At 30.3% G+C, this 13,522-nt stretch overlaps 1 protein-coding gene across 1 annotated transcript; it reads left to right on the top strand.

The window, feature by feature from the left end:
- Window positions 1–9,515: 9,515 nt before the first annotated feature.
- LOC117905736 (protein SRC2-like) lies at window positions 9,516–10,100 on the top strand. Its single transcript, XM_034818616.1, has one exon. It carries the CDS (start codon window positions 9,516–9,518, stop codon window positions 10,098–10,100), a length of 585 nt encoding a protein of 194 aa, XP_034674507.1.
- The last annotated feature ends 3,422 nt before the right edge of the window (window positions 10,101–13,522 follow it).

The following is a 13,522-nucleotide window of genomic DNA, read 5'->3' as shown; positions in this document are numbered from 1 at the left end:
AGCTTTAATCAATATAAATTTCCATCATCCTGCAAGGTCAAAATAAAGAAAACTAGCTAATTTAAAATTATTTACAAAGAAGCTTCCTATGAGATTTAGTGGCTCATTTTGAAAACCAACTTTTGAAATATATTTCTTGTATATGTCACCACAAACACATGTAGGCAAAAAATTTAGCAACTTGCCAACTTTAATTAGTAACTATTATAACTTTCAATACATGAAAGGTGTATTATAATCAAATAAAACTAAACCAAAATTATGTTTTGAGGCCTAAACTGAAAAAAATAAAATAAAACCTTTGGTGCCCCTACTCTTAGTTATTCTAGCCTTATATCACAATTTTTTAAAATATAAAATAAAATAAAATCCCTCCATGTGCCACAGATAATAGCTCTCAAGAGTACTCTTCCATATTTTACAACCATTTATGTTATTAAATATAACCATCTTTTTATTTTTATTTTATAAACCCATTTATGTTATTAAATATAACCATCTTTTTATTTTTATTTTATCATTTTAGTTTATAAACCCTCCTATGTGCATACTAAACTTACCCTCCTTTTTTATTATTATATTTTACCTTTTATAAAAGGTTTCTAAAATTATCAATTTTTTACATAAACATTATAATTATATTTTTTCATTAAAAAGAATAGTAGCATTGAAAAAAAAAAATTAACAATGAACACTAATATTTTAAAATTTTACTTCAAATTTTATCTACTTTAAAAAATACTAAATTACAAGGAAGAAATATAAATAAATAGATTTTATATGTATTTAAGGATATAAAAGAAATGATGATATGAATTATTATTTTGTTTAAAAATCATTTATAATTTTATTTACAATTTATGTTTCACTTGTATTCAATTATAATATAAAATAAAATAAAAAATAAAAAAAAACTTAGTGAGAAAATTATCATTTACCTTTTGAAAACAATGCTAAAATGTTTTCCTTTCCTCGTCCATTATTTAGTTTTTGCTTTCTTTGTTATTTTCCCTTGTAATATTAGTTTATTCCATATACATATATGCTATGAAAAACTTTCATGTATTCTCTTAGGTTAATTAATTACATCCTCCATGTAAGAAATTAAAACTAATCTAAAAATTATGTCAAAAAGTATCATACCTACTATTCTATTGTCATTTAATAGTTTTAGTTTTGAAAATCTAAATTTATTTATTTAAATGGTAAAGTTTATAAGGTTGATGCACATGAAGTGCTTGAATGGATGGAGTAATAAATCATTCACAATATTATTAGAACTATTGAAGGAGACACTTCTTGAGGTTGATAGTTTTTCAGGCAATTATTATGAAGTAACAAAAATATTTCGTGATCTTGGGCTTGATTACAAAAAGATAGATGCATGCCCACATAATTGCATATTATTTACAAATGAGAATGCAAATACTAACAGATGTATCATTTGTGGTACTTCCAGATGGAAGAATGTCAAGTGTAACTCTAGGGATGGTTTAGGAACATGTTCAAAGGATAAGAAAATTCTTGCTAAGGTTTTGCAACACTTTCCTCTAATACCAAGGCTTCAAAGGTTGTTTATGTCATCAAAAAACGACTTCTTGCATGAAGTGGGATGCACAAGGTCGCACGACTAATGGCGTGATGAGACATCCAGTAGACTATTTATCTTGGAAAAAGTTTGATTATTTACATCCTACATTTGCATAAGAGCTTCACAACACAAGGTTAGGGTTGGCTAGTGATGGTTTCAATCCATTTAGCAATATGTCTATTACCCATAACATGTGGCTAGTTTTTCTTATCCATACAACTTACCACCATGGATGTGCATGAAACAACAATTTTTCATGTTATCATTACTTATTCCTTAGTCCAACTGCTCCTGGAAATGACATTGATGTGTATTTACAACCTTTAGTGGATGAATCACAAGAACTATGGGAGCATGGAGTTACTACATATGATGTGAGTAAACAAAATTTTTGCATGCATGTAGCTATATTATGGACAATTAGTGACTTGCCTGCATATGTGAACCTTTCAAGGTGGAGTACAAAGCAAAAATTTGCTTCTCCTTCTTGTAATAAAGAAACTTGTTCATATCGATTACAACATGGGCGAAAATTTTGTTACATGAGTCATTGTTAATTTCTTCCAACTAATCATAGATTTAGATATGATAAAAGGTCCTTTAATGGTGAAGAGAAACTTAGACTACCACCTACACAATTATCTAGGGTTGATGTGTTGCAACAATTGGAACAATTAGATCCAATTGTTTTGGAAAAGTCACAAAAAAGAAAAAGGGGAAATGCTACACATCAGCAAAATTGGAAGAAAAAGAGTATCGTTTTTCAATTACCATATTGGAAAACACTCATCTTCCGTCATAATTTAGACGTAATACATATTGAGAAGAATATGTGTGATAGTATAATTGGGACATTGTTGAACATTGATGGGAAAACTATGGACTACCTAAATAGTCGTTTAGATTTACAAGCTTCGGTATTAGAAGCCAACTTCACCCAGTAGAAAGAAGGAACAAAATAGTTTTTTCGTAGCTTTTACTCACTAACTCTAGATGAGATGAAGGAATTTTGTAAGATTTTTCAATCAGTGAAGGCTCCTAATGATTATTCTTCAAAAATATCTCAATGTGTGCAACTTAATAATAGGAAAATAAATGGTCTAAAGTCACATGATTGTCATGTTTTGGTGTAGAAACTTCTCCCTCTTGCAATTTGTGAAGTTTTGCATAAGAATGTGTGTGGAGTTATCATTGAATTGTGCAACTTTTTCAAACAATTGTGTTCAAAGGTCTTATCAATAGATCAATTACAAAGGTTGGAGAATGATATTGTTGTCATATTATGTAAACTAGAGTGGATATTTCCTCCATCATTCTTCAACATTATGATGCATCTATCGGTGCATCTAGAAAATGAGGCAAAGATTGCTAAACTTGTGCAATATCGTTGAATGTTAGGTGCCTACGCACTTTAAAGTCATATGTGCACAATAGAACTTATTCAAAAGGTTCTATTTTAGAAAGGTACCTTGTCAAGGAAAGTACAACATTATGTTCTAATCTACTTGAATGATGTGGAAACAAAGTATAATCATACTAATAGAAACTTTGTTGCTTTGACCAACATAAAAGATGAAGGGCTGATTATTTTCAAATGCATTAGACGTGCATTGGGAAGGTCTACATGTCATGAACTTAGTTCAGAAGAGTGGAAACAAGCACTTATATGTGATAACAAATTGTGAAGTTGTCATTACATTCATTAAGTAGGAAATTTATATGAATTTTAAGTAAAACTCTAATTTAAATCCTTAATAGATGTTTCTTTAATTCATAGGGAGCATAAGCAAACCATTAGGTCTAGACCTCATACATCTTCTTGGGATGTAGATTTGATTCATAATAAGGAATCTGTGAAGTGGTTTGAAAGATGTGTGAGTATATTCCTTATTAATTAATTTGTTTTATACTATGATTATATTGAATTCAATCTCATTATTGCATTATAGGCTTCACAATTGCATCGTAAAGGTTATATATCTGAACACCTTCTAGTGTTATCACGTGGTCCAAATCCATTTGTTACATGCTTCAAAGGATACAATATTATTGGATTTAGATTCCACACCAAAGAGCATGATAACAAAATAAAGACTCAAAATAGCGGAATTGTTGTAGTTGTAGAAACATCAAGTTTTGCAAGTGCTCGAGATATGAATCCAATTACAGGCGATGTCCCTTACTATGGTGTTTGCACTGAAGTTGTTGAATTGCATTACCTTGGTGGAAATAGGGTCATTTTATTCAATTGTGATTGATAAGATGTTATAAATGTTGGAAAATAAATAAAAAATAATGAGTATGACTACATTTCTGTTAATTTTATATGAATGTTATCCATGGATAAACCATTTGTGCTTGCATCTCAAGCCCAACAAGTGTTCTATGTGAAGAACTCAAATGAATCAGATTGGTATATAGTCAGAGAGACGCAACCCTGAAACCTATATCAAATGAGTGAGGACATATCTGATGGTGATTTTGAACCATTTCAACAAAGTGAATCACATGATCAATCACCTACCTATCTCAGAGTTGGTTGATGAAGATACAATTGTGTAGAATAGAAATCACGTTTTAGAAGAAACCATCCTAAAAAATAATGTAGTTCCTCAAAAGGAAAATGAAAATGAAGAAGATGAAGATTGATGTTTCATTTTTCGCTTATTGAATGAAAGAAAGAATTGTAACTTTCTTTTCTAATAAAGTTAGTTTCTTTTGTGTTTCTCATTTCAATTTCAATAAATTAAAGAAATACATTAGTCATTTGTTTTTTGTTAAATTAAAGGGATACAATATCTTCAAATCAATATGATATTTGTTTTTACTTTAAAGAGGTATGCTTATTATCTTTTGCATCATTTCATGGTAGTTTGATTTAACCCTCTTCGTCAACTATCCATGTTGAAATTTGATATAGTATTACACCATGTCTCACCATCATGAGAAGCTTAAGCAAGGGATTGCACTTGGTATTTTCAACCATGGGCATGCGACATGTATTCATGATTCAATGCATATTTCTTACTTACCTACCCAACCTGATAGCTCTGAGTCAAGTATTTCTGGTATGATGATGACATCTAAAATCATAACAATATTAATATGCTCATGTAATTTATTAGCTAATATTTTGTAATTGTTATGTTTCAATATGGTTGTCTTTAGGCCAAAAGAGGAAACGTTATTTACTTTTATTTACTTCACATTTATATTTGTATCAAATGTAGGTATCTCTAAGAGAAATAAGGAAAATAGAGCTAAACAGAAGATTAATTACACATCAGGGTCTAAAAGCTTTGCACAACTCCATTATGAACAAGTTAGTACATCATTTTTAACAATATGTTATTCATGATGAGTTTATCATAGTATAATAATTTAAATATAAATTGTTTTTTATTTTTAACATGATAAACACAATTAAGAGAGGATGGCACACAACCAAATAGGATAGAGATGTTCAAGCATACACACACAGAAAAGGATGGAACCCTCGTTGACAATGCATCCCGTGAAATTATGGTGAGTACTTAATTTCTTTTCATAATTATTATTAGAGAAAAATAACAGTATGCTTATATGTTAATCTAAGAGCGAGTGAATTTTCCTTAACCATCCTTGCAGGCCCAGTTTGAGAAGATTATCGTAGCTCTAACACAATCACAAATGGGAGAGTCTTCATCATCTGCTCCATTGTCAATGGATGACATTTACACACAAGTAATGGGCCTGAAAAGACATGGTCGTGTACATGGTTTTGTGGGTTTGGTGCAACTCCTACATTAGTATTTGGAGCCACAACCAAAAAAGAGACAAACACAACTCTTGCATCAAAGCTTAAGGAAAAAATAGAAGAAATAGTTCTTTTTAAACAACGTGAAGAGGAGATACAACTACAAATTAAAAATCAAAAATAGCAATTACAACAAGAAGGACAATTGCAATAGCAACAAGGACAGTTACACCACCAACAACAACAAATGGAGATGATGCAACAACACATATGTAAATATGTTCAAAGTATATTCTTCGGTGTTTAAAATGCAATCAATTGAAAGTTTAACAATTTTATCTTAATATTTTTGTAGCTAAAAAAAATATTTTTTATTATAAATTATTTCTTGTTTACTTTATCTCCATAATTTAAACTATATTGTAATCTAAAAATAGAAAATTCATAGAAAATGCTTCAAGATTTAAGGTCATGTAAACATATACAAACTACATTTTATCCTGTTTGAAAAAAATTTAGCTAAAAATTTTATTTTAAAATAAGATTTCCTCATTTTTTTTTATATTAAAACTAATAATCTCAACACGTAAGATTTTTTATTAAGTATAAAAAATGCAACATGATAAAGACCTAATCCTTTTATGAAGTTTCTAAGGAGAGGCATTACCAAAACTTAAAAAGAAAAAAGAAAATAATGAAAAAACAAAAATCCACATACCACTTCTATTCATTTCATGAAAATTTTGGCATTGTTGTTCTATTTTTCTCCAATTATTTTCTTATTTATTATATTTCTTGGTCATATCCAATGACAATGACCTTTCTATAAATGTTTTGTCATATTTTATCATTTTCAAGTCAAGCTTTTATTCCTCTCTCTCAACCGTAAACATGCATGGTTATTTAAGCCTAGATGTTTTGTTATCTTTTTAGCCAAAATGGCATGTAGCAAAAGTAGTCTTGAAATGATTATTTTTATTATTTTAAAATTATGACTCTGATCCTTTACTAAAATTATTTTTTGGTGGTGAGAATATTTATTATAAAATTTATAGGTTGCTAAATTTTATTCTTGCTCATTATATAAACTTTTTTAAAATAAAAAACTAAATTAAAGTAAGATCAAAAACTACATTTTTAATGTGCAACTATTATAGAAAAGTCTGAAACATTTAACATCTCCATTATTATCATAGGGAAGAAAACTACCAAAAAAAAAAAAGAAAAACTCTGAAACCTTCAAATTCCTCAATCTCCTAAATGTGTAAAAGAAATGAAACATAGTTACATATACTAGAATGAGCAAAAAATGCAAAATTACCATTCAAGAAGGTTTCAACTATGGTCAAGGAGTGAAATCAAGAAAAATTGAACCCAATGCACAACCTACTTCTAAACTTATGAGATTGAATTAGTCTCAATTATCTAAATTGAACCCAATGTGAATAAGGACGATAATAGGACCTTTTTTTTTCTTTTTGGTCCTTGTTCCATTCTATCCTAGTACGATAAGTTTAGGGCAAAGATAAATAGATCAAGGGCAAGTTTGAAAAATTGTTTTCTAAATACGAGTTAGATTCATGATAGATTTGAGTATTATGACTTATCTAACTTTGATTGTATATATAAGTAGGTTTAAAATTTTATTTTTTTATTTTATTTTCCCCTTGTTTCACACATCAATTAAAATATATAATTCTCTAATATAATATTTATTTATTTTTAAGTTCTATTTACTTCTAATGTAATTTAAAATTAAAAAATTTAAAAGAAGAAACTTAAAAAATAATAAAAAATTAAATGGAACAAATTAGATGTATATTTTTAAATGGTGCCGGGGATTCCATTCCCATTTGTCTCATCCAACCCCATTTAATTTTTTTTCATTTTTTTTATTGTGACTAATAGTTTTAAATAATAGGGGTCCCATCCCATTTAAATTTATTTTTTCACTTTTAATTGTGATGGAGACGGTAATAGCTTTAAATAATAGGGATCCACCCCCTTTATTTTTGTTTTTTCATTTTTTTATTGTGATGGAGATGGTAATAGCTTTAAATAATAGGGATCCCACCCCATTTAATTTTCTTTTTAAGTTTTTTTAATTGTGATGGAGATGGTAATAGCTTTAAATAATAGGGGTCCCACACCATTTATTTATTTATTTCATTTTTTTTATTGTAATGAAAATGGTAATAGCTTTAATAAATAGGGTCGGGTTAGAATTAAGATGTGCCCTCTTGAACCCATCTCATTTTCATCCCTCAAGAGGAATAAATGGTAGTTGAGAATTTAATCTTCCGAAGATTCTTTAGATCACTTTAGAATTGTAACCTTCAAGATAAAGGTGCTTTGACACAACATCTCTGCATCTTGTGTGATAGTACTCATCAAAAGCCATTAATAAAAGTTTATTCATAACTCCATATTATTGGACACCCCAGTCAATTGCATCCAAATAAGGTCATTGCCTCTAATGGATTAATTTCCCTATTTCATCACAATATTTCACTTCTTATAATAACAATTTTAAGATTTAAAATATAAAAAAATCACCAAGATTAGACACACTAAAAGTCTTGCTTCACTCATTGATACCTTTCGTGTAAGAGTTGAACTGACATGCAAAATATAGCTTTTTTGTTTTTTCTTCTTAAGAAAATGGATGAGGAAATGGGAAACATTTTAGCATTGTTTTTAAAACGTAAATGATAATTTTCTTAATAAGTTATTTATTTATTTATTTTATTTTATATAATAATTGAATACAAGTGAAACGTACATTTGTAAATAAAATTATAAATATTTTTTAAGCAAAAATAATCATTCATATCATCATGTCTTTTATATTCTTAAATACATATAAAATCTATTTATTTATATTTCTTCCTTGTAATTTAATATTTTTTAAAGTAGATAAAAATTTAGATAAAATTTTAAATTATTAGTGTTCATTGTTAATTTTTTTAATGTTACTATTTATGTTTAATGAAAAAAATATAATTATAATATTTACCTACAAATTTGATAATTCTAGAAACTTTTTGTAAATGATAAAGATAATAAAAAAGGGAGGGTACATTTAGCATATTTGGGTTTATAAACTAAAAAGATAAAATAAAAATAAAAAGATGGGTATATTTAGTAACATATATGGGTTTATAAAATAGGGAAGAGTACTTTTGAGAGTTACTATTTTTGGGCACTTTAGGATTTTATTTTATTTTATTTTATATTTTAAAAAAACTGTGCTTTAAGGCTAGAATAACTAAGAGTAAGGACACCAAATGTTTATTTATTTTTTAAAAATTTTATTTTTCTAAAAATTTGGGCCTCAAAACATAATTTTCCTTTAGTTTTATTTGATTTTGATACACCTTTCATGTATTGAAAGTTATAATATATACTAATTAAAGTTGACAAGTTACTAAATTTTTTTGCCCACATGTGTTTGTGGTGACATATACAAGAAATATATATTTCAAAAGTTGGTTTTAAAAATGAGCCACTAAATCTCATAGGAATCTTCTTTGTAAATATTTTGAAATTAGTTTTCTTTATGTTGACCTTGCACGGTGATGGAAATTTATTTGATTAAAGTTCAACTATTAAAATTGGTTAACAAATTTAAATAGAAGAAAAATGTAAAGAAAAGAATGATTCAAATACATTGAATGATTCAAAACTGCGTGTGATTCATGTAAAGAAAATAATTTCTCGTGCTTTGATTTTTATTTTTTATTTTTCAAATAATACACATTTTATTTCAAAGGATTTTAGAATTGCAAAACCATTCAATCGTAGCATGGAACTCCTAATAATCAATTTTATTATTAGAAATAGGAACAGAAAATAGATAAAAGCAGTGGTATAGAGATGGAGTGTGATAAATTTTACTTGGTGCTCAGAAATATCGAACCATCCTTACAATGAGTTAATGACATATTCAATAATTTTCTCTGATGGCTCGGTTAACCACATCAAGACTTGTTCAACCCATAGAAGGATATTTGGGTTAAACTCTGGTATCACTGTAGCTTCCTTCATTTATATTCCACAAGATATTGCAAGTGGGGAAGTTGACTCACAAGTCCTTCAAAGACGCGTTCAGCAAGATATTAGAATACAAGTTCCCTCTTTTGCGCCCAGCAATATTTCTTTGGCTTTAGAAACACACAGACCAAAATCATGGAATGGAGGATGTTCGAGATCACCCTCATTTCAGCTCGAAATCTTGATGTACGGGAAACACAAAAAACGAAGGTTTACGCAAAGATTTCAATTGCAGGCCATCCCAACACGGAGAAAAGAACCCCAGTGGACAAGAAAGGGGGGGCCAACCCAGCATGGAACTTCACCACTACATGCATGATAGGGAAGCAGGCTGTTGAACATGATGTTGTTAAGCTTGAGATCAAATTATACCGCAGCCGGGCCCTTGGAGACAAATATATTGGGAAGGTATGTGTATCGTTCAAGGAACTCTTTAATCTGGAAAGGACACTTTGGGGTCGTCTGAGAACACTTTTTAGTTGTCCAAAGGGAGCTGGAGTTGGCAAGACAGTGAAATACTCAGTGAAAAAAAATGGTGGTTCTGATTCATCAGGAGTGCTGAAATTTTCTTACAGATTTGGGAAACTAGAGATTGTTAATCAACCATCCCGGCAGGGAATTACTTCGACGAGGGTAGCCGAGTTGGTGGTGCTGCTTATAAGAGTTGTGATTGCAGCAGCTCTGTCGATTGATATTCCATTTTCTTGGGTAGGTGTTTAATTCCGGCCGCTGATGTGATTTTTCTTCAATATTTCTCTTTGTATTGGCCCTTTAGCATTGCATAATCATCATTTTCTTCAGCATGCGTGGACGTTGAATGATGGTGGGCGCACTATGTCAATTAAAGCAAACCTCATTTCCTCGCTCTTGTACTGTAATTCTTATGATTGTTACGTTACATACTTTTTCTTGTTTGCTGTTGTTAAGGATTTCATTTCTTATAAACATGAGATGAAGCAATTGCTTCTATGTTTTATTCCAAATATTGCCATTCTGAATTTTCTTTTTTATCTAATTCTTATCGGATCAAAATATATGCATATATAATTTTCCTCTTTATTATAGTTTTGGTTGATGGCCCCTAAAATTTCGTCAAGCTTTGGGGAAATTTTAATGCATGCTCAATGTACCTACCCACCCACTTTCCACCTGATAGCTGAAATAAATACATTGAATGATTCAAAACTTGAAAAATATCAGTTCAACATGGAAGATAAATTAACTATAGAATTTTTTAAATGTAAAAAGCCAATATAATTAAATATAAGCAATTCTTTATTAAGATAGAATATAAATAATAAATAATAAATACATTGAATGATTCAAAACTGCATGTGATTCATGTAAAGAAAAGAATTTCTTGTCTTTTCATATAAAGAATTTTTAAGCTTCAAAATAGAAATTCTTCACTTAAAATCGAAATGGAAAAAATAATAATTCTCAATAACATTTCTAATTTCAGTGTGTATATGTGTTGCTCATATATACTTTGATGTTTCGGTGTATTACTCGTGCTTTGATTTTTATTTTTTATTTTTCAAATAATACACATTTTATTTCAAAGGATTTTAGAATTGCAAAACCATTCAATCGTAGCATGGAACTCCTAATAATCAATTTTATTATTAGAAATAGGAACAGAAAATAGATAAAAGCAGTGGTATGGAGATGGTGTCATCAACATTGATAAATTTTACTTGGTGCTCAGAAATATCGAACCACTTGCAATAATTTTCTCTGATGGGTCGGTTAGTTACATCAAGACTTGTTCAACCCATCGAAGGATATTTGGATTAAGCTCTACTATCACCGTAGCTTCCTTCATTTATATTCCACAAGATATTGCAAGTGGGGAAGTTGACTCACAATTCCTTCAAAGAGGCGTTATCGGATTTGTTTCTTTGGATTTAGAAACACACAGACCAAAATCATGGAATGGAGGATGTTCGAGATCACCCTCATTTCAGCTCGAAATCTTGAGGTACGGGAAACACAAAGAACGAACGTTTACGCAAATATTTCAATTGCAGGCCATCCCAACACGGAGAAAAGAACCCCAGTGGACAAGAAAGGGGGGGGGGGGGGGGGGGGCAACCCGGCATGGAACTTCACCACTACATGCATGATAGGGAAGCAGGCTGTTGAACATGATGTTGTTAAGCTTGAGATCAAATTATACCGCAGCCGGGCCCTTGGAGACAAATATATTGGGAAGGTATGTGTATCGTTCAAGGAACTCTTTAATCTTGAAAGGACCCTTTGGGGTCGTCTGAGAACACATTTTAGTTATCCAAAGGGAGCTGGAGTTGGCAAGACAGTGAAATACTCAGTGAAAAAAAATGGTGGTTCTGATTCATCAGGAGTGCTGAAATTTTCTTACAGATTTGGGAAAGTAGAGATTGTTAATCAACCATCCCGGCAGGGAATTACTTCGACGAGGGTAGCCGAGTTGGTGGTGCTACTTATAAGAGTTGTGATTGCAGCAGCTCTGTCGACTCATATTCCATTTGCTTGGGTAGTTGTTTAATTCCGGCCACTGATGTCGGTAGCCAACTGGGTGGTGCTGATTATAACAGTTGTGACTGGAGTAGATCTGCCGATTGATATTCCATTTTCTTGGGAAGGTGTTTAATTCCTGCAGCTGATGTGATTTTTCTTCAAATTTTCTCTTGTATTTGCCCTGTAGCATTACACAATCATCATTTTCTTGCGTGTACGTTGAATGATGGTGGGCCCTATGTCAATTAGGGCAAACCTCGTTTCCTTGCTCTGGCACTATAATTCTTATGATTGTTACGTTACATACTTTTTCTTGTTTGCTGTTGTTTTATGAGTCAATTTATAGGACAAGAGTGGATATTTAAGCTTCTCATTTCTTATAAACATGCTTTGAAGCAATTTGCATCTATGTTTTATTCCAAATAATACTATTCTGAATTAACAAAAATAAAATTATGATAATTATGAATAATTTTTATATTATAAATTATAAATTAATAAAAATAAAATTATTACAATTAACTTATTGGTATTTTCATTCTTGATCTCGATTGAATTGAAAGGAGGGCGACATGAAATTTTGAGGAAGAAAATGCAATAGCTTGTATGCATTCATTTCCTATAAAAGTTGAGGAAAATAAGTATGTTCCTTGAAAGCAAGGGGAGATATTTCATTGTAGTATGACCATGTCCACATGAGAGAAATTTGCTACAAGGAAATAAATTTTGTTTTTTCTAAAATGATTTTTATTAAAACACTAATATAAGTTTATAATTGAACAAAGAGAAAGGATAATTATTCTTCGTGATAACTGTCCCCCTCTCCTAGATATGATCAAGCAAGTTCTTGCATATTCTCTAGATCTATATTTTCTATGATATGCATATTGTTTTTAAATACATGTTTATTCACTCCAATAGATTTAAAGGGTCTACGATAGACTTGCATGCACCCTATGCGATCCAAGGCATGAGAATGGAGTAATCCGGGGTTCCCAACAATTGGGATCATAGCCTTAGGATAGGTTCTAGCATGTTAGATCTATTATAAGGTGTGTAAACTTTGTTTTGCAAGATTGTTTTATTCATCCCATGCCCAAAGGGATGAATGAATGTCATTGTAGTGATTATAATTTTCTTTTTGATTATTTTAACTAATTTTGGGTTATTATTATGTTTTGATCTATTGATGATCTTTGATTATTGGTTCTAGCATTTATTGTTGCTAAACAGGGTCTTCCAAGAATGATAGGTATAGAAGTCACTCCTTTACATAAAGGCTCAGTGTCTAGTACCACGAAATCTACAAGATAATAGAACTTATCAACTGTACTAACACATCCTCTACCACTCCTCTAGGTACTTTGATAGATCGATTAACTAAAGACAAAGTCATAGTAGTGGCCTTAATCTCTCCTAACCCTAGTTGCTTGTATATGGAGTATGGTAGGAGATTCACATAGGCCCCCAAACCAAGCAAGACCTTCTCCACATATGCATTCCCTATTTCCACTAAAACATTAGGACTCTAGATCTTTGTATTTCACTTGAGTTTTATTCTCAAAGATCATACTTACTTGTTTGGTGAGGAATGCCTTTTTACTAAATTACATGATTCTTTTCATAGTACACAGATCTTTTAG

The sequence above is a fragment of the Vitis riparia genome, chromosome 18 (assembly GCF_004353265.1).
Source record: "Vitis riparia cultivar Riparia Gloire de Montpellier isolate 1030 chromosome 18, EGFV_Vit.rip_1.0, whole genome shotgun sequence".
Lineage (NCBI taxonomy): Eukaryota > Viridiplantae > Streptophyta > Magnoliopsida > Vitales > Vitaceae > Vitis > Vitis riparia.
The sequence above is the reverse complement of the archived record's forward strand: the minus strand, read 5'-3'. Positions and strand labels throughout refer to the sequence as shown.

Excerpts from the sequence above, each read along its gene's own strand:
- LOC117905736 (XM_034818616.1), top strand. The coding sequence starts at position 9,516 with ATGGAATGGAGGATGTTCGAGATCACCCTCATTTCAGCTCGAAATCTT.